Source organism: Oryctolagus cuniculus, chromosome 4, assembly GCF_964237555.1.
Source record: "Oryctolagus cuniculus chromosome 4, mOryCun1.1, whole genome shotgun sequence".
Classification (NCBI taxonomy): Eukaryota; Metazoa; Chordata; class Mammalia; order Lagomorpha; family Leporidae; genus Oryctolagus; species Oryctolagus cuniculus.
Genome location: NC_091435.1, coordinates 167,241,196 through 167,263,407, shown reverse-complemented (window position 1 = coordinate 167,263,407; position 22,212 = coordinate 167,241,196). Strand labels below are relative to the sequence as shown.

At 48.3% G+C, this 22,212-nt stretch overlaps 1 protein-coding gene across 2 annotated transcripts in view; it reads right to left on the bottom strand.

Moving 5' to 3' along the window:
* TGFBR2 (transforming growth factor beta receptor 2) overlaps positions 1–22,212 on the bottom strand; it is an 88,548-nt gene that overhangs the window by 48,545 nt on the left and 17,791 nt on the right. For both annotated transcript variants that reach the window (XM_070071692.1, NM_001177748.1), the window contains 1 exon segment: positions 3,343–3,511. In XM_070071692.1, coding sequence (XP_069927793.1) covers positions 3,343–3,500 — 158 coding nt within the window. In that variant the 5' untranslated portion in view covers positions 3,501–3,511.

Sequence of the window (22,212 nt, the reverse complement as noted above, 5' to 3'; positions counted from 1 at the left end):
AGAGAGTGTGTGTATCTTCCATCCATTGGTTCACTACCCAAATGACACATCAGCCAGATCTGGGCCAGGCTGAAGTCAGGAGCCAGGAGCTTTATCTGGGTCTCCCATGGGGATACAGAGGCCCAAGGAATTGGGCCATATATTTTTTTTTTTTTTTTGACAGGCAGAGTGGACAGCGAGAAAGAGAGAAACAGAGAGAAAGGTCTTCCTTTGCCGTTGGTTCACCCTCCAACAGCCGCTGCAGCCAGTGCACTGCACTGATCCGATGGCAGGAGCCAGGTGCTTCTCCTGGTCTCCCATGGGGTGCAGGGCCCAAGCACTTGGGCCATCCTCCACTGCACTCCCTGGCCACAGCAGAGAGCTGGCCTGGAAAGGGGGCAACCGGGAAAGAATCCGGCGCCCCGACCGGGACTAGAACCCGGTGTGCCAGCCGCTAGGTGGAAGATTAGCCTAGTGAGCCGCGGCGCCGGCCGGGCCATCTTCTGCTGCTTTCCTAGGCACATCATGAGAGAGCTGGATAGGAAGTAGACGGGCTGGGACTTGAACTGGTGGCCATATGGGATGCATTTAATCCATTACATCCCAGCGCCGGCCCTCAAAGTAAACATTTTTAAAATGCCTCAAATTGAAGCACTGTAGCCATTAATTTGAACCCCTGCATCAGCCAGCCACAGGGTGCTGGCTGCCCATGACAGGAAGTTCCTAGAGGGACTTTGGGGTGATCCCTCGGCAGCCAACACTCCCAAGGAGTGCGTGCCTGGGTCCTGAGGGGGACTGGGAGGTAACACCCCAGCACCCACTACCCTGCCCTTACTCATCATCAAGGCGCCACTCCATGGAGTGTTGACCTTTGCCAAGACAGGCTAGAGCCATTCTCACCGTGCTTACTCCTGATGGCTGGCACACAGTGAAAACAAGGAGCTTCCGTCTCCCCTACACACCCACGAATTCTGAGACCAGCAGAGGCTGTATTCTGGAGGAAATTGATCGATCTTCAATCATGTGGACTTGTATGATGGGTCAGAGGAGAAGATTCTGAATTAGAAGCTCCTGCTTACGCTCTCACACCACGGTGGGTAGCTACGTAGACGACCAGCAGAGGACGGGGCCACAGAAGGAAGCGCTGGAGCTGTCTAGGGCAGGGTCTCTATTCTTTCTGCTCAGGACCCAGCCCCTCCCTGAAATCCACTTGACTGTCCCAGGAAAGGAGATCTGCTTCCTGCTGGTAAACCTTGGTTGTGAAAATGTTTAAACTTAGGCTGAGCACAAGCCTTCTTGTATGAGGATATTTCAAAATACATATGGACTAAGGAACCAAAGGTTTACTTTGTTGCAATTTTTAAAAAAATCTATGCATCATATTTTTCATAATGCGCATTTTCCACGAACTTTTTAAAGACCCTTGTAAATGTTGCTGCTCCTTCCTCTACCTTCAGAGTGTTGCAGAGTAAGTTAGAACATTTCCGTTTCTTTCTTTAAGATTTATTTTATGTATTTGAAAGAGTGACCCCAAAAGGGAGAGACAGAGAGACAGGGAGAGAGAGCTTTCATCTGCTGGTTCCCTCTCCAAATGCCTGCAACAGCCAGGGTGGCCCAGGCCAAAGTCAGGAGCTGGGAACTGCCTCCAAGTACTCAGTCTTCTTGTGCAGCCTCCCATAGTGCACACCGGCCTGCAGCTGGATAGGAAGCAGAGGTGGCAGTGGTGCAAGGCCCTCTGACGCGGGATGCACGCATCGCAAGTGGCGGCTTTTGTGGCTGCCCCACAAGGCGCACCCTGAGTCCCATTCTCTCCACGGAACCCATGTCCTCTCTGCGGAGCGTTCAGCTCTCTCAGCCACCCCTCCGATAGCAATGCTTTCTAAACCTGTGATCCCTGAGCCCTCTTCTCTGTACACACTCTTTGCCAGAGTCCCTTCCTCGAAAGCATTGGCCAGACCTGGACAGGAATGAAACTCCAGCGGGACAGCAAGCTGCCTCGACAGGTCTTTGTTGTTAACACTCCTGTAGTTCTTAAGAAACCAGCTCATCCCTTGGTACGGATGAAAATTTGCAAAGTCTCCATATCTACCACCAAGGCTAAATGTGCACAGTCTGGAAAAAGCCTCAGGAGGCGAGAAAGTCAGGTTTGAATACTTGTTTGTCAAGGAGACATATGGACTACTCCTAAACAACCAATAGACTCAAAACATCAGCATCAAGCTTGATAGGTGTTGCATCCGTAACGAATACCATTAACAATCACGGCTGTTCATCGCTTGCTTACACTTCTGCATCCATAACCCATGAATTTATCAAGCAATGCATGAGTACCAACTGCTCATGTGCGAAGATGTATGTGTACACATGGGGAAGGGGAGGAGAGAGAGAGGCAGAGACAGAGACAGAAAGAGAAAAGAGACAACGCAGAACTTGGCTCAGGAGCAGAACCCTGCATAGCTCAACCGTTATGAATGACCCAACCAGGGCTTCTGAAAGAGCAGGGGGTGTTACTCTAATTCTCCAAGCAGCTGTCCTATATGGCAGGTGCCCCCCAACTTTTCTTCTCCACTTCTGCCACAACACAGAAAAACAAACCTCCTGGTGGTGCCACTAGGGGGTCCGGAGGAAGACTCAGTCAAATGGCAAGTGGGAAATTCTTATTCCTTAAAGAATTCATTATTAATTATTAACTAATTAGCTTGAGCGATACAAAGAGAGAGAAGGGGAGAGCAACAGACTGAAGGAAAGAGCTTTCATGCACTGGCTCATTCCGCAAATGTCCACGACTGCCAGGGCTGCGCTGAGCTGAAGATTGGAGCTGGGAGCCCTACCTGGCTCCCCTGCATGGGGGAGAGGGATTCAGGACAGGATGCAGGTACTTGAGCCATCACCTGATGCCTGCCAGGGTACAGGTGCCCCAACTGGTGTCTTAACCACTAGGCCAAATGCTTGTCGCCTATGCCCCCAATTCCAGTTTTTGATACAAGGAAGAGTTTCCAGATTAATTGTATTATTATATAAGTATTAAAGTATATTCTCTCTCTCTCTTTTTCACATACATACACACACACACACACACACAGGCACTTAAAAAAGTCCATAGAAAATGGAATTAAAAGATAATGACCATTATCTACAATCCTCTCAAAGTACCCTCTTATAGACATGGGTGTGTCTATGGGAACATGGGCCAGGTACCCCTGGAAAGTACACAGAATCAGTAAAAAGAGCCAGTCCTGGGGAAAGGGAAATGGGACGAGCGTCTCCACATAAGGGATGGAGACGCTGACTGGTGCCACCAGCACGCGCTGCTCGTGGGGGGAGCGAAGGCAGAGAGTGTGACTTCATCCGAGGCAGCCTTACCAGACGGCCACGCAGACTTCGTGTGCCTTCTCACAGATGGACGTGATGCTGCAGTTACTCATGCAGGACTTCTGGTTGTCACAGGTGGAAGATCGCACATCGCAAAACTTGCACAGTTGTGGGAACTTGACGGCGCCATTGTTGTCCGTGACCATCATGTCATTATTAACTGAGGGAAGAGAAAGACACAATCATTAGTCAACTGCCAGGCGGGCTGCCAAAGAATTCCTGAAGATGTTATGCAATTTCGAGTGAACTTAACGTCATGAGAATGAATACACAGAGAGGCAAAATGACCCCTTTCTATCAGACTAGAATGCCCTCATGTATGCGGCTTTTAATAAAAGCCATTGTACGGTGACCACGCGGGGAGAGGGTGTTTGCACAGCTTTTGCTTTTACCAGTGACCAGCATGAGACTTTGTTCTATAAAAAGCCTATCATTCAATAACAAAACACGGCTTGGTCCACTACACAGCACTGGGCACTTGGAGCACAAACGAAAGGATTCTTAAGGAAATTGTAGGTTCGCGGGGTAGACAAGGAAACAGACCAGAGCAGGGTAACCCACAATAGAGGGCAGTGCAGAGGCTATGGGGCCAGACAAGAGTCCCGGCCCAAAGACACAGAGAGGTTGCCACCGAGCTGTCACGCAGGTCACGTGGGAGTGAGCCGACCCACAGGAAAGGGTCTGGGGGGGAGTCACGAGACTATGCTATCAGCCAGCAATTTCCTGACCTGTGCCCAGAAGGACCTCCTTTGCAAGGGGCTGGCTCTGTGAGGTCTGACTTATGTCTGTTTTCTTGGGGGAACTCAGTGGATGAACCAACACTCACTGAGGGCCTCCAGGCGCAGTTCCAGGCATTGGGAGGCACAGTAGGATGGCAAATCAAAACCGCCCTTCGTTCCCTTACTCCACACTTGCTTCCTCGGAGGACGCAGGGCCCATGCCAGAAATACTGAAGTCCATTCCTTCCTCAGCCCTTCCACTTGCTATTCCTTCTTAGTCATCTTTGTGGTCCCTGATTAACTACCAGTGTTTCCTCCTAAAGCCACCTGCAAGGTGCTACCACAGGACTCTTACTGTCCACGCAAAGTCTCTGCATCACGTGTTTGCTGAAAATCTATCCACCAAATGCAGCTCCATCAGACTTCACCTATCTTGTCTATACATTGTATCTCAGTGCCTAGAAGAGTGCCTAGAAGGTACCCCAAGACATGTGTCGAATGAATGAGCGCGCGAATGCACATCCCCAGGCCTACACAGAAGGAGTTGACATTTGCCCTTTTCTACCAAAGGAGACAAGAAATAACTTCACTTAGATAAGAGACGAACACAATCATAAACACAGCGCTCATTTATATTCATTCAATAGGATACTGAAGACAAAACACATGGATGCTATGAGGCCACAGACACATGTAACACCCCATTCCTATCACCACAATGAGATCTGTTTCCTTGGTGCCGGAGGTGAATGAAGTCATAATTTGGGGTGGGGGGGTAAAGTGAAGTAACACGAGGCTACCAGGCACTCAACAAACACACATGAATGAGCATGTATACTGTATGCCCGATTCAGAAAAGCAAACACATACACTGGATGTGGCACTAGATTAGCTGCTGGCCCGCAGGGAGGTAGGGGCACTTCTGCAAGGCATCCCCCTTGCTGAGGTCTCAGCCAGGCCTCCCGTGTTCTCCCTATGGGAGGCCACTCCTGCCCGGCGTGGAACAGGTGCCATCCACTTCCTCGGTTACTCTCCTGTGAATGTGAAATTTCCATCATTGATACTGCACCCTGCAGCCCTCTTTGTCATTTGGGCGTAGCACCTGTTTCCTGGGTCTCCAAAAATACAAACACGTATAAATTTAAGATTCGCTTTCTTGTGGTAACAGTAAATCTAGAAGGAAAAAATAAAGCCATTCATCCCTCTCAGGCCTCAAGTTCATTTCAGGAAGTATATTTTTAGGTAAGAAACTATTTTGAAATCCTCAATGTCTCCCAGGCCAAGAGTTCTATGCTTAGCTAAAAATACAGCTAGAAATGCTCTCTGAACTTTGTGTTAAATTTGGAACTAACACAACAATGAATATATATTTTTTTCTACACTGGTTATATTTGGATTTATTTATGAAACAACTAATTTAACCCTTGAGATATTCCTATAACACACGGTCAAACAAACAACAAAAAAGTGAGGCCATGGTTTGCTTACTTATTTTGTTTTTGTTTTTGAGCACAGAGAACGTTTTGGACAAATATCTGTTTGCTGATTGGATAGCTTTGCTGTTTTAGTTACGAAGTCGAACCTCCATGACTTGGAATTGAGGCATCCAGCATTTTGGGGTTTTGGGCTTAGATGAGAGGTTATCAGCCTCCAGAGCAGCCGTCCTCTGGGCCACTCTGCAAAATAATGAAGCCTGGGTCCCACTCCCAGATATGCTGACTTAATCACCCTGGACACAGATGGGCACCAGGGGAGGACGAAGCTTCCCCGGGTGACTGTAACGTTCACACACAAGGTTAAGAACCTGACCCAGAGTTAGTTACAGAAACAACAAGAACAACAAAAACCACAGGGGCGGGCATTTGGCATAGTGGTTAAGACACCTGCGCCCCATATCAGATGTGCCCGGGTTCAGGTCCCAGCACCCTGCAAATACACACCCTGGGAGGCAGCAGCTGATGGCTCAACTACTTGGGTTTTTACCGGCCACATCAGAGACCTAGACTGAGTTCTAGGCTCACAACACTGGCCTGACACTGCTTTGGCTGCTGTGGACATTCAGGGAACGAACCAGTAGATGACAGATTTCTCTCTGTCTGTCTCCCTGCATCTCAAGGTAGAGTGAACAACGTTTTAAAGCACAAAGAGGCACGAAACAAAGTGGCAGCCTTCCTCCCCACGCTGCCCATTCAGGCACAGTACAACCTATTTACTGGTGAAGATGTAGCTTTCCAAGAAGCTCCCTCGTGAGCAACGCACACCAGAACACCTGTGAGATAAGATGGAGAGCAACCCTTCGCTTTCCAGCAAAAGCCGCCAGTGTGAGAAGTGACAGGAGGCAGGAGTGATGAGACAGAATGAAAACAGGAGACGGTGCTGGGAGCAGCAGAGGTAGCCATGAACCTGTAGATAGTGTCGGTTTAGATCTGATGCTTGCAAACACAATCAAGGAGAAAGAGACAAAGAGGGGCCACTGGGAGAAGGGGGAGGGCAGGGGGAGGGGAGGGGAGGAGGAGGGGGAGAAGGGAGGGGGAGGGGAGGAGGAGGGGGGGAAGGGAGGGGAGTAGGAGGGGGAGAAGGGAGGAGGAGGGCAGGGGGAGGGGAGGGGAGGAGGAGGGGGAGAAGGGAGGGGGAGGGGAGTAGGAGGGGGAGAAGGGAGGGGGAGGGGAGTAGGAGGGGGAGAAGGGAGGGGGAGGGCAGGGGGAAGGGAGGGGGAGGCGGAGGGAGCTGGCCATCCTCAGGGAATGTGCTACCCTAGCAGGCAAATCATTTGTACTTCTCCCGAAAGAGGCTCCAGCGACCACGTCTCACCTGCCAATCATTCCCTAAAGGAGGACACCACGGGCAGCAGCTGCTGGCATATGACAGGATCACATGGCCCCTATCACACTTCCCTTCTCCCCCAGCCCATGAGTAACAGCAAGGCCTTCACTCCAAGTCATACGGCCTTCCTCATTCCAGCTCACGTGTTCCGCAAACTCTTTGTCCACAGATGCAGGTTCCAGGTCTTGAGGGGATGAATTAAGTAAGTGCTGAACTGTGTCTATGTTTGCAACGGTCTCAGAGGGTCAGAGATGAGTAGCCTGAGAAGGTTCAGACTTGATCAAGATGAACACCAGGAATTTTGGGTATGGCTTCTTAGTCTGAAAGGGTGTCTACTACTAGTAGAATCACTAGTAAAATGTTCTCAAACACCTGGCCAGAAAAGGATTCATGTATCTGAATTCATGCATCCGTCTACTGCTGTTTTGTGGCATAACTGGGAAAGGCACTGAAGAATTTATTTATTCCACAGACATCTTGCTTTGTGCTCTCCATTTCATAGCAGGACCACTGACATGGACACAATTAAGTGTAGCATCGCAAAGAATAATCCATGGCAACTGGTGATGGGACCCACTGAGCCAAGACAGGGCAACTCAACTATTAGCCACACAAACCCTCAGGAATATCTTCAACCTGCCAGTGCAGGCTCGTGTGCTGCCTCCCACAGCTGTGGGAGTGGCAAAAGTCTGAAACGCACAGGGCAGGCTGCCACCCAGGCAGGAATCAATGCTAGTTTTAACGCGAAATTTCTCACCTGGGAAATCTGAGTTCTTGCTCTCATAGGCTTCCAATTGATTAGGTGAGACCCCACCACACACATACACACATAAATGAGGGTAACCACCTTAACTGACTGCAGCTGTGTCGTCATCCACGGAACACCCTCGCAGCAACACCAAGATCAGTGTCTGATTAGACAACCAGCAGCTACAAGCCCGCCAAGTACACCTGAAACTGACCACCACCGGCAGGAAGTGGACGCTGCTCCCAGGTGCTGCTGGTCTACCCTCGCTGCACCAGAACCCAGACTTGGACCATCGCTGCCCTGCCACTGCTGATTTTGAATCTAACACAATACCATGCCCATTCCTTTCTACAGGGCTTTCTCTTCTTACAGTCCTTTCCATCTGCTCTGCTTTTGAGCCTGGCCTCTTACATGATCGCAGGCCCAGGGGCACTGATCACCATATGGGCCTGCGACTGAAAGACTTGTTCTCTGAAAGGAGGTTTTTAATTGCATTTGGCATTTCAGAGTCAGACACAGAGGCAACCATCTGGCAGACAGCCGCCGTGGTCTGTGCCGCTGGCAACCAGCACCCCCCGCCCCAGCCCTCCAGAGCAGGTGGGACAAGTGTACTGGCCCGTGGCACAGGCACACGTCCTCCACCAGGAACAAAGAAGTCAGGCAGTCCAGGAGAATTCCTGTAGGACTCCCCATGGGAGAAAGACGTGCCTACGCCAGCCTAATACTTTGGCCAATTATGATAACCATCCAAACAAACAGTGATGTTTACTTGGCTGTTTATTTGAAAGGGGGAGAGGGGAGGAGAGAGAGAAAGACAAAGAGAGAAAGAAAGAGAGAGAGAAACATCTCCCATCTGCTAATTCACTCCTCAGATACCCAGAACAGCCAGGACTGGGGCAGGCCAAAGCTAGGAGCTAGGAACCTCACCCAAGTCTCCCACATGGGCGGCAGGGACCCAACTACTTGGGCCATCACTTGAAGGTACACACGACCAGGAAGCTGGAATCAGAGGCAGAGCCTGGACTTGAACCCAGGCACTCTGATATGGATGCATTCCAAGTGGCAGCTTAACGACTGTGAAATCAGGACCAGTGCAGGTGAAACCTCAGTGAGCCAACAGGGAGACCCCGGCGTGCACAGGAAAGCAGCAGAGTAGTGGCCTGAAGGCACCAATGCTCGCTTCCATGCAAATGTTTCTGTAGTGACAGTACATTTTTAAAGCTTTCCACAATGACAGAATCAATATTCTAGAATCTCTTTGAACTTCCAATGCCTTGTAATTCCTGCTTCGTAAAACAGTATTCAACAAATGCTGGCAAAATTAATGCCGTTTTGAATCATTGTCAATACCCACTGGAAACAAATGGCATGTCCCACCAGTTCTCTACACCGTGATTTTCTTAAAAGACTGCTTTAAATACTCATTGCCATCCACATCACCAGAGAATAAACTCTTTAAAACCAAAGCAAGTCAACCTCATTGCTAACAGGAGAAATGCAGGGGAGAAATGCATCACACCATTTTCCCCTACATCTTTCGGGGAAAGAGTTGCAAGTCAGTTAACACGGTGAGCTGAGCAAGGTGTGGGCAGGAGGTAAACTGGTCTCACTTCCCAGAAGTCTATGTCAATGACAGCTACCGGAGCTACAAATGCAAACAGCCTTTCACCTAGCACTTTCACTTGTAAGAAACTGATCCTTGTGGATTAATACATGGCAGTGTTGTTTACAAGGGCAAATACCTGCTTCATCAAGGGAGGGCTGGCAGGGGAGGAGTGGGGGGTGGGGGGCTGGGCAGGATGGGAGGGCCCAGATGTTCTAAGGGTCTAATGCTTCATTTCATAGATAGGAAAGGTTAGGTGCACAGGCGTTTTGGCTTGGCTACCACTAGATTTACAGAAGGCAAAGAGTAGGGCTGGCCAGGAAAAGTTCCAGCAGAAGCAGCCCAACAGATTATCACACTCGGTCCACCTAAAGTCACAATACAACGATTCTGTCTGAATCAGAATAAATGTGATACCTCATAGAGCCGTTCAGCCTGTGAGTTTAATTATTCATTATACTCGCTTTAAGGAAAACTGCAGAAGCATATACATTTGTGCTCACATAGCAAGTAAACAAAGGGATTAAGGAATGGGTACCCATGTTCCAAAGGGACTGATTCAATGGGGTACTTGAAACTGAAAACTTGACTGTCCTCTTAGACTAGATTTTTTTGCAGTGCAATTTACCAGGAAAGTGTAAAGATGACATCTACAGAATAAAACAAGCTATAGCTGAATGGAAAAGGAATTGGCTTTCCCTGGTGACAAACACACAATAACTGAGCTAGAGTTTTAGCCGCACCCTTTCTTCCCAACAGAACACTCCCCAGTGCCCCTAACTCTAAACGATTCCTAAATACACACACGGTTTTTGGGTCAATCTCTACATTTCTTGTATCACTCAGGAATGAGGGGCAGTTTAAGTGCTTCCCACACTTGCTGAATTTTCCTTTCTTTGCTTTCCTTTTTTTTTTTTCTTTTTCTTTTTAATCTGTATCCCAGAATCAGCTCACAAAGCAGGAGACAAAAACCTAAACATTTACAATGCTTCCTGCAGGTGGAAGCATCTACAGTGTGGAGAAGAGCAATCTTTCAGAATCCTAGCATTTGGCTCATGTTCGAATGTTTTTAACTTTCTCAACCACGTTCCTTCATCTTTAACAGGGATCATGTGGTCAGAATACACTTCCCAGAGCTGAGGCTGGGGGAGTAAAACCTAGCATCAACGCTTGGCGCTTTTAGTCGTTCTCTGAGAATGTGAACAGTGTGTTGATGTGGCAAATCTTGATTGCAGTGACAGTGAGATGAGCCCCAAATCAGAAGGTAACAGCCAGGACTGCAGAAAAGAGGAATCCAATTGAAAGAAGTAAGCCTCCCCAGTGCACATGGGGCCATGTGCCAACTAGAGGGGTAGAATGTGGCATGACGGCCTGAACTTTCAACACAGCAACTTTACCCTCCTGATGAGAAGTGCTGTAAAGGTAGTACTTCATGTAAAGTGACAGCAACTGAGAAATCAATTCCATGTCCCTTGATATGACTTGGATGGAGTACTACAGCGACAAGGAAGATGACCCACAGCTTACTGCAAATAAAAGATGATTAAATAACTCTCCTGGTGGCAGTGAAAACAACCCTGGTAAATGGCACAGTTTGATAGAGGCGAGATAATGAGCACATGATTTATGAAGTTGTATAGCATTCCAGCTCAGCTAAAATAATTTGCTACTTACCAGCAAAATTAGCCAATCTAAGCAAATGTGCAATTTGTCTGCCCTGAAAGTGCTCTCGTGTCAAGCTCTGTGGAAAAGGGTACCTTTTCTGCAGGGCATGAAAAAGCACGTATACAAATTATTTCTCTGTCTCCAAAGAACTTTAGAGATGGAAAAGGCCGAAATGAAGATCTGCTTTTTAATTAAGTTACTCATTTAAGACTTAAACAATACTTCATCTCAAAGTGCTGAGGCAGCATAATGGAAAATGCAGAAACGAATACCCAGTCTGGTGACAGGGGATTTCTGTAAAAGGAGCAGCTAATAGAGAATCAGAAAAATAAGCGTCTGAGCTGAATCAGTTGCTTCAGCTAAGCTGGAATTTGGTCTGAATATCAGTTTCCTGTGAGACTGAGATTTTCACTGATTTTCTCCGTGAAGGCTCCCCAGCCCTTCCCCAAAATTTGTTGCAGTGCCTCGGTGCCTGAAAGGTTTCCCAATTACGTAAGTGAAAATACTGGTCAAAGCAGATGGGTGCCCGTATTTCCCACATAAAAGGAGCTGGAAACACTCTTGGGTTCCGGGAAGGCAGCCCTTTAAATGGTGATATACAAGGTCCCAGATGCTTGGTTTCTGACAACCAAATACCCTGGGAGTAGACAGGGCCGGGAGAAGTTAAAGCAGAGACTGCTCCAGGTGGACGCGGCAGCTGGCCCAAGTCCATGGCCGTGTCAAGTTTGCCCTACTCTCTTTGGAAAATGTGAAGCAAGCATTGTTACTCTTATTGACTTGTGTATGTGTGAGAGACAAAGAGTGACCTTCCATTCAGGGGTTCACTCCCCAAATTCCCACAGGTTCGGACTGGCCAGGCCAAAGCTGGGAGCTGGGAATTCTGGGACCCTCAAGTGGGAGCAGGAACCCTGTTCCCGGAGCCATACCCTGCTGGCTTCCAAAGTCTGCATTAGGAGACAGTGGAATCATGATCCGGAGTTGGGAATCAAACTCTTGTATGGCATGCAGGCTGCCCAACTGACTGCTAAGCTGCCAGTCCAAATGCCTGCCCCTAAACCACATGTGAAGGTCAGGGTGTTTCATATGAAAAATCAAATCCACACTCTACTTAAGAAAATACGAACAGGTGGCCACAGCAGGCCTACATCACCCCATGACAAGACAGTGGTGCCTGTATCCCCACGTTCCTGTCTTCCCTGCCACCACCTCGTGTCCCTTCCTCCCTGCCTGGACCCCTGGGGCCACCAGAATTTTTACAATTAATGGTACTTTAATGGGCTCATTCAGTTCTCTCTCCTAATATTAGAGACTTAACTGGAATGTAAAAAGTCATGATTTAACTCCCTTTTATGGATATTTTCTAAGAAGCCTTTAACTCCCTCATGTGGATAATCACATTTCCATTTAAGGAAAGAGGTCACCGACTTCAGAACTCAGATCTGTGCGTTAAGAACTATTACCATCATCACCATCACTGAAGACAGAAACATGCTGCGTTCGGTTCTAAGTGTTACGATGATTTATTTTACTTACTGATCACAAAAAGCCAGGTAATCCTGCAAGTATTGTGTTCCTCATGGGGAAAGCAAAGGTCAAGGAGCTGAAACAATGGATTCAAAGTCAGTGAGATGGCTACTGAGAGACAAAGCCAATGGCCACAGGCACACTCATCCGTCCTGACACTCAACAGTAAAATAGACATCCCATTACGAAAGTGTAGGAACGGAGCTTGACATTACGTCAGGCCGAAAGCAAAGATGCCAGCATGAAGCTGAAGGGAATGTGGAGAGGGCAGAAGGAGTGGAGAATTTCTATTTTTTTAAACAGGCAGAGTTAGAGAAAGGTCTTCCTTCCATTGGTTCACCCCCAAAATGGCCGCTATGGCCAGCGTGCTGTGCCGATCCGAAGCCAAGAGCCAGGTGCTTCCTCCTGGTCTCCCATGCGGGAGCAGGGCCCAAGCACTTGGGCCATCCTCACTGCCTTCCTGGGCCACAGCAGAGAATTTCTTCCCAGATGGCTTTGGCTGTTTGGCACCCCTGACCTACTGTGGGAGACATATGATAATGAGGACAGCCCAGGAGCATGGAGACTGAAAATGTTGAGTATGGGCTCTGCCAAGCTTTCACTGTGGGCCAACAGGCAAGCCACTGTCCTTGGAACCCCAAGCTCCTGCTCTATGACACAGTGCCTTTCGGGGTCAAGTTCAAGACCAAACACATGGGAAGCACATGCGAAAATCCCCTGGACAGTACAAAGTGCCACACAACACTCTCCTAGTAGAGACGGTGGTAGAAAATGTTACAAAAATTCCCACGCTGAAGAAAATTACAAGCAAAGAATGACAAGATAATTAAGGGCTTGGTGCATCTATGCCTACTCATCAATAGAAAGCAGCAGTGTGATGACTTATAAAAAGCCTTCCAGGAAATTTGAGAGAATAGACAAATTGCAATATAATAAATTTTATTCCATACTCCAAAGCTTTCCAAGTGATAGAATGGAATCAATCATTGTTACGCTGCAGTTCCCAAGAGCGCCTGGATGCTTACATGAGTCTAGTTTTAAAATACCGTTCACCACCAGTCTAAGGCTCGCAAATAGGCGGTAACTTGAGAATCAAGTTTAATTTTCAGATCGTTTGCTGACTCTTGCACATTCATCAGGCGAGGGCTGCTCTGTTCTGGCTTTGAGACACTTCCTGTGTGATCTGGCAACATGATAAACAAAATGAGTAAATCTAGCATGAAGTGGTGGGGAGGCAACGAGGCGCCTCACGCCTTGTGGAATTCTGCAATATTGAAATAAAATTAGGCTTGTCTTTATTACTGAAACAAAAACAGTGTGCTTTGATCCACAGCTGATGAGCGATTTTTAAAGGAACATAAGCAAGAATTGTATTAGATTTTTAAGCGTGAAGGTATTTCAAAGAAGTTTGTGGGAGAATGGAATTAAAAGGAGCTTATTTAGGCACAAAGAAGTTTGAAATCCATGTTTATCATGCTATGCGTTTTCGGTGAACTTTTCGGAGACTCTTCTGTACGGATTTCAAATTGAACATCTTTTCACTCCATTTTCCATCGACTTTGAAGTCCCCTTGTACCTACTTACGGAGTGCTGCATGCCATTCAGGGATGTGGGAAGCAGGATCGCTTCATCTCCTCTCTGCAAGGTTATTTCCTAATGTAAAATTAATTATGAAAAAAAATTAATTATGAGGGGCAGACGTTGCGCCTAGGGGTTAGGATGCTGGTTAAGACACCTGTGTCCCACACGGGCTCCCGACTCCAGCTTCCTGCTAATGCACACCCTGGCAGGCAGTGGTGATGCCAGCCGCATGGGACACTTCTCCCTTCAGCCTGGCCCACATCTGGCTGTTGTGGTTATGTGTGGAGTGAGCCAGTGGATACCAGTGCTGTTTCCTTCTGTACCTCTGCCTCTTAAAGGAACACATGAGAATCATTCATGTAATATTACTGTATGCTTTCTGCTGGATGGAAAGGCACCACGATGAGAGAAGAGAGGTAGGCTGCAGTAAGAAGGCTCTGACAGGGGCCTGCATTGTGGCGCGACAGGTTAAGCCACTGCTTGCAATGCCAGCATTCCATGTGGACACAGGTTCCAGTCCCCGCTGCTCTGCTTCCAATCCAGTGCCTGCTGATGTACCTGAGAAGCCAGTGGATGATGTCCTGAGTGCCTGGGCCCTGGGAGACCTGTATGGAATTCCTTGCTCCTGGCTTTGGCTTGGCTCAGCCCAACTGCAGGCATGAACCAGCAGATGAAAGATTTCTCTCTCTCTTTCTCTCTCTATTTCTCCTCTCTCTCCCCCTCTCTCCCTCCCTCTGACATTCTGCCTTTCAAATAAATAAATCTTAGGAAAAAGAAGGCTCTGACAACCACTGGCTGACTTCATGGGCACTGACAAAACCCCTCTGGTGCCTGTTCTCCAATCAAATAGGTGGGTTGAACACGGTGATCTTAACAGTCCCTTTCATTTATGCACAATTCAACCCCCAAACACCAAGAAAGCAGAATAATTCCACTATGTCCGGCTTAGATCTGTAAGTCCTGGCTACATGGAACGAGATGCAATGATTCAATCGATAAGAAATCTGACTTCAGGTCCATTAAGCACATGTGGTGTATATTTCGTTTTGTTTGTTTTCTCAGTCAATTGGGAAAGCCACTCTTTGCAATGTCTTAGTTTGCTGTTTAGGGACCTAGTTCTGCCCAGCACTCCCACACACAAACTTAAACTTGATCCCTGCAGCTGCAAAGCTTGCAACAACAAGAACACAATTGCACAGTGTCATTTGCATACTGCAAGGTCAAAAGGAAGGAAAACCATGTCAGGTGACAAAGGACCACTCTCCATACAAATCTTGTAGTCATGTCCTCTAATTTCATGGAGGGTGTGGAGGAAACCGATACACAGCAGAGACACTTATTGTAAGCATTTAAAACAAACTGCCTTCAGCATTCGAAGTGCCTAGGCGATGATTCTTAATATATTCTCTGAGCTCTAAATGATGCCTGATAATAAAATCGAGTGAAATCTAGTAAAAGCATCCCATTACATGAGTGGTGCCTTGATGATGTCTGATGAATGGGTGCAGAATTACTATTGTTCAAATTTGTCCAAAAAGTTTTTAAGTATAACTCACTGAGTTTTTGGCACTGTCAACAGCCTACAGGCCACAGGAGACATGGACCATGTTCTGTCTTGTTCCACAATGGACGGCTTCAGCCCAGGGTCTGCTAGATGGCAGGGGCTCGGGAAATGTTTACTGAATTAAAAGCCAAACTTAAAAATCAAGCTCTTTCCGCTATACCATCTATTCAAGGCTAATTTTCCCCCAAATGCAAATTAAGAAATAAAGTCGGTTTTAAGGAAATGAAAGCGGAAACCACACCTTGCAGGGTTTCGACATCACGTGAAAGCAGTGATCCACTCTTAAAAGATCTTAGGAAGACTTCCAGTTGATTAGCAGAAGTCAAAGGACCGCTGGCAAGCTGGCCGATCGGACACAAAGGCCAAGTTCAGATTCACTCTGGTTTCTAAGATAACACCCAACACTCTGAAACCTGCCCCTTCATGCTTCTCAAGCAGGGGAAGTGAAATGAAAAAGAAACAAGCTTCGTGCATTGTTAAGACTTCAAGAAATGACAATAAAAGGCAGGAAATTTGAAAGGAAATCTGAGAATCTGCCCTTACACGGGCACTTCGGCTTGTTTTCCCACAGGGCTGATGAGAGAAAGCATGAGGCTGATCTCTGTCTTTCCGGGGCAGTACTCAATGCTGTCACGACCCGCGTGCCATCTGCACTAAGGGGCCCTGGTGAGGTCAATGGCTGAGACTTGCAGGCTGCAACCTTCCAAGGAGTGAAAAATTAGCTCTCCTCCAAGTCCTCAGAATCCGACTGAAGTTGGTGCCTGCTTTAACCAAATCCTTGAAACTGCGTAATTTAACAAGAACAGACATTCTATTTCTCATACTTCTAGGGGCTGGGAAGTACAAGATCACTTCCTGGCAGGCAATGGTGCTGGGGTGGGCAGGGTGGTGGCGGGGAGCACAGCTCCCTGCTCACCAGATGGCACCTGCCGCACCCTCCGGAGAGGGTGAACACATGGAAGAAGGCAGAAAGGCAAACGGGATTACGCTAGTTACTCTCAGCTTTTTCTATGGGCTAATCCACTCACCTCTCAAAGAGCCCACTCCTTAATACTACACCCGTGGAGACAAAGAGTCAAGGTCAATTGTGAGGGGGCACAGTCATTTCACAGCAGTGGGTGGGAAGAAAGAAAGGCATTTCCATAACGACACTGTTTTATCTTCACTTGGCTGCAAGAGGGTCAAGAAAGATCCCAGGAGCCTTTCCAATATGGCAAACCAGAGCCACACACAGTCTCCAAGGAGTATGTTTCTGACACTCTACTGGATAACAGCTGGCTCCTTTTGTCCATGGGAAATGGCCATATTTGTGTACTGACATAATATTTAGTACCAGGGATAAGGTGGAATTCATAGCCTAAACTTTGAGATGCCTTGAATTCCCTTTGATTCAAAGTCAATGCAACATCTTCTGCTTCTTTAGAAGACACTTTTTATGCGAGCTGTAGTATGCACTCAACGTGGGCACCTTCAATTTGTCCCCTATGTAAATAACCTTACACACTAAACCTACCTGACGCTGGAGCAGAAGCTGAGACGGATGCTGCGTGGCCAGAGGCAACCAAGAATCTTAGTCTAGTCTTTTTACTGACATCAGTAGATGCTGGATTGTGAAGTCCAGTGTGAAAATATGTGTCTATAGGGGCCGGGCTGTTGCATGGTGGGTTCAGCCTCCACCTGTAGCATATCCCATAGGGGCACTGGGTCATGTCCCAGCTGCTCCATTTCCATTCCAGCTTCCTGTGAATGGCTTGGGAAAGCAGCTGTGGATGGCTTGAGTACTTGGGCCCCTGCACCCACATGGGAGACCTGGAAGAAGCTCCGGGCTCCTGGCTTTGGACTGGCCTAGCCCCAGCCGTTGTAGCCATTTGGGAGGTGAATCAGCAGGTGGAAGACCTCTCTCTCTCTGTAACTCTGACTTTTGAATAAATAAAATAATTCTTTTTTTAAAAAAGTGTCTACCAACATAAATTTTACAGAAAGAAACTAATGTGAGAGGCCATGGGGATGTAGGGAGGAGAAAAGAGATGACCAGCACACTTGGGCTTTAGGGTATTGAATCAGCTGTTTCCTCCAGCAAAAATGTTCTTACCCCAGACATCTGCCCTCTTCATCCCCTGACTTGACTCCAATCTCTGCTTAATTGTTATCTTATCAATGAGGCCATTCTTGAAAACCCTCTGAAAAATTACAAAAATCTGCCATCATATGGCCCTTCCCCATATCCATCCCTTGACGTCTTAGTAGACTCTGTTAGCTCATGCACATGCACTTGTTTAGTTTGCTACTGTACTCTCCCAGTCTGGAACACTGCCTGGTGCATGCCAACTGCTGCCTAATAAGCAGTCATGGATGGCTTTCCACGCCCCTAAGTCCTCTGAAGCCAAGTGTCCTACCTCATCCTTCCATTCCAGGAAAAACCCCCTACCCTTTCAGATCAATTCCTCTTTTCTGTTAAGAAAATGCGTATTTGCAGCTGCTAGACAAGGAATCCAGATATACAGAGGAACTAGAACAACTTAAACAATGCTAAATTCATTTTTGCAAGGTGTCAATAGAGTAGAGTTTTGTTTTTTGGCTTTTTTAAAGATAAAAAGCTCAAGGTCTGATCAGTGAGAAGAAGCAGCCAAAGGAAGTCCGTTTAGAAGTCAAAGCCAGTTTCTTTCCTGGCAGGAGCTGGGTCACAAGTTGCAGGGTCGTGGAGTGGCAGGTGCAAAGGCCTCCCCAGTACATGCCCCTCTGAAGTGAGGGCACAACCAGGAGAGTTATGAGCACAGCACTCTTGTACACGCTGCTGTGTGCCAACCTGCATGAACTCCAGTCAAGGGAAATCACCCGTTCAGTGCCAAGTGACTGCATGACCACATGGCCGAGACGAGACAAGAAATATGTTCACCATCACAGAAAGTTCTATGGGACAATGCTGATCAAAGGGAATCCCAAACACCTGGGCTCCTCTGCTTCCCAAGAGGTCTGGAAATGGAAGTGGGCAGACATCTGCAAGGAGAAGTCAGACAGAAGCAGAAAAGCCGTCTCCCAGGGAAGGGACACGGCTCCCGGCCTGGACGCCGCTGGTAATCAAAGTTCCATCCAACTGCTGAAGGATTGATTGCATCTTGTATTGGATGGTTGGTTGCTGGGTCTCCCTGTTGAGGCAGGGATGGGCGACAAAAGGGACAAGGGCTGGAGTTGCAGGGTAAAATTCTAAGCTGTGAGTGGCAGCAGCAGAAGGTTCCAGAAGTGCGAGAAATGGACCGAACAAGGTTTGCAACAAGCTGAGGCCTGTGAGGAGGGCTCAAGTCAGCTGGCACAAACTCTCAAAATGCAAATCCCTGCGCCTAAGATAAAAGGCTGTTTAAAAAAAAGTGAGGCTCCTCTGATTCGTAAGTCCTCAAGTAATTCTTATTAAGTCCCATTCCAATGACTGACACATGATGCAGGGCCGAGTCACACAGATTAAGTTTCCAGTCAAAGCTCACGGAAGCCTAAAGCAAGGAAATTAATATTTTAGAGAAAACACTGGATTTTTTTTTCATGGTTTTTCAGCGGGGCTAAGTTACAGCATGCCAATCCGGATGCATTTCTTGGAGAACATAGCAGAGAGGTGACCAACAGCGGGGAGAATTTATTCACAGGGGAAAATCCCATTGCCTTCAGGGGAATCACTGGATGGCCTCTGCTGAAGAAAGCTACGCCCAATTAAAAGCATTCCTCCAGGGCCAGTTTTCTCCTGGGAGACTTCGACCTGCTGCTTTAACTTCCCTTCTCCTGGTACTTTCAGGAGTTTGAATTGTTTATAGTCCCTACCTTTCTATGTGCATAGACCCAAAGCAACTTCTTCTCCTTCAAGTCAATACTACGTTTTACAGCTCCTTTAAGACGAAAACTAAAAACACAGATGATAAGAAGAAGCCTGGCGGAATCTTCCTCTAATAAAGTATTATAATTAGAGTGTATTACTTAAGTTCCATAAACATTAGCGTTCCGGGATAGAAATAGCCTATAATTCCAAGGCACAGAATTGGAGAAGTTAGAAAAAAAAAACAACCCTGTGCCATTGTCATTACAGATGCTACAGAATGACTTGCGCCTGTTTGGGACTTGAGGAGAATGGGGATTTTAAGCAGACCCTGGGGGCTGGTGCTGTGGAGCAGTAGGTTAAGCCCCCTCATGCAGCACCAGCATCCCGTTTGGGGGCCAGTCCGAGTCCCGGCTGCTCTGCTTCTGATCCAGCTCCCGGCTAATTCGCCTAAGAAAGCAGTGGAAAGTGGTCCAATTGCTTGGGCTTCCGTACCCAGAAGAAGCTGCTGGCTCCTGGCTTCAGACTGGCCCAGCTCTGGCTGTTGAGACCATTTGGGGAGCAAACCAGTGGATGAGAGACCTCTCTCTCTCTCTCTCTCTCTCTTTCTGTAACTCTACTTTTCAAATAAGTAAGTCTTAAAGTAAAAAAGAGACTCTGTAATGGTCCCATCCCTTATGGTAACCATTAGCCTCTTGTGCCTGTTTCAGTAAAGAAATATTTAAAATTCAGCTGTGTAGTTGTGCCTGCCACAGCTCAAGCCACAGGTGGCTAATGGGTACCACCCTGTGCAGCACAGATATGAGACATCTTCATTACTATAGGTAGTCTCTTCGACAGTGTGGCTAAGACAGCGACATCCTTTGCACCAATGTTCTGATAAGGATTATGAAGTACGAGTTCCCTAAATACGGTGTCTCTAGATTACTGGAGATCTTTTCCCTCTGGGGGACTCCCTGCTGCGGCTTATCAGTTGTCCAGTCACCCCCGTTCTCTCCAGTCCCAAGTCCATCATCATGGCAGCAGACACAACAAAACGCCCATCATTGAGGCTGGAGTCTTCAGAAAGCCAAAGCAGGAGGCATCTCTCTGTGATGGCACCTGAATGGGGAAAAGGTCAGAGATGGCGCCCGGGAAACTACAGGCACTCTCTGGAATTAACGAATTGGTGTCTTTGGTTTGCTTTCCACACCTTGTGCTTTAGGCATGCACAGGCTACTGTGCATGGAGTGAGGTCTGGACAGAAGCTAAGGCTGACCTGGGGGGATCATGGAAACACTGGCATGATGTAGAGCTTTCCCTCACGGCTTCACGTGTTGTCTTTTAAAAATCCTCAGGTTGAGGCCGGCGCTGCGGCTCACTAGGCTAATCCTCCACCTTGCAGCGCCGGCACACCGGGTTCTAGTCCTGGTCGGGGCGCCGGATTCTGTCCCGGTTGCCCCTCTTCCAGGCCAGCTCTCTGCTGTGGCCCGGGAGTACAGTGGAGGATGGCCCAGGTGCTTGGGCCCTGCACCCCATGGGAGACCAGGAGAAGCAGCTGGCTCCTGCCATCGGATCAGCATGGTGCGCTGGCCGCAGCACACCAGCCACGGCAGCCATTGGAGGGTGAACCAACGGCAAAAAGGAAGACCTTTCTCTCTGTCTCTCTCTCTCTCACTGTCCACTCTGCCTGTCAAAAAAAAAAAAAAAAATCCTCAGGTTGAACCCCAACCCCAGTGTGGGATCAGGAGCTAGGGCCTGGGGGCTGGCTTGATGTGGGGGGAGGTTCTGATGTGCCCCCCAGGCTGCTGCTGACTGCACAGCCATTGTGGGAGAAGGAAGGGATCCTACCTTCACGTTGCAACTCCTGGCTCCACAGGGTTTTGTTAAGTTACTGCCTGACTGTAACTGGCCAGTGACTCAGAGAATGAAGCCCAAACTACGTGGCTTTGCACCTAGGGCCCTGTCATCTGATTACTTTCTGCTCTACTATTAACTCCTCGTGCCTTCTTTACCCCGGCTTTTCCACCTTCCCACTAGATCTCGCAGGTGGACCATGAGGCCAAGATCAGCAGCACATTGTCTTAGCTGTCAGTCGTCGCCACGCTGGCCATGACTGATAGCATCGGAGGCTGTCTCTATGGGGCCAGGGGACGCCCATCCCTACAGGCACGTCCCAGCTTCCTCTCTGTATCTATGAAGCAAGTGGAAAAGAATGGTCCTGGAGCTGGCAAGCGGACAGTGGTGCAACCCTGTGAGCCCGACCCAGCCTTGCAGACCCGGGGCCACCGTCCTCTCCTTCGCAAAGCTGACATTACCTCCCAGTGCTGTGGCTCCTTCCACCTTCGTTCTGAACCACCTTGACCATGAGACAGCCTTTTTTTTTTTTTTTTTTTTTTTTTTTTTTTTACAGGCAGAGTGGACAGTGAGAGAGAGAGACAGAGAGAAAGGTCTTCCTTTGCCGTTGGTTCACCCTCCAATGGCCGCCGCGGCCGGCGCGCTGCGGCCGGCGCACCGCGCTGATCCGATGGCAGGAGCCAGGAGCCAGGTGCTTTTCCTGGTCTCCCATGGGGTGCAGGGCCCAAGCACCTGGGCCATCCTCCACTGCACTCCCTGGCCACAGCGGAGGGCTGGCCTGGAAGAGGGGCAACCGGGACAGAATCCGGCGCCCCGACCGGGACTAGAACCCGGAGTGCCGGCGCTGCTATGCGGAGGATTAGCCTAGTGAGCCGCGGCGCCGGCCTGACCATGAGACAGCCTTTAAATAGGCCTCTATTCAGGCTGCGGATGAGTTTCTAGAGCTAAGATTTGTATTGTCCCCAAGGCTTACTCCAAACTCTTGCTCGTATTTGGTAC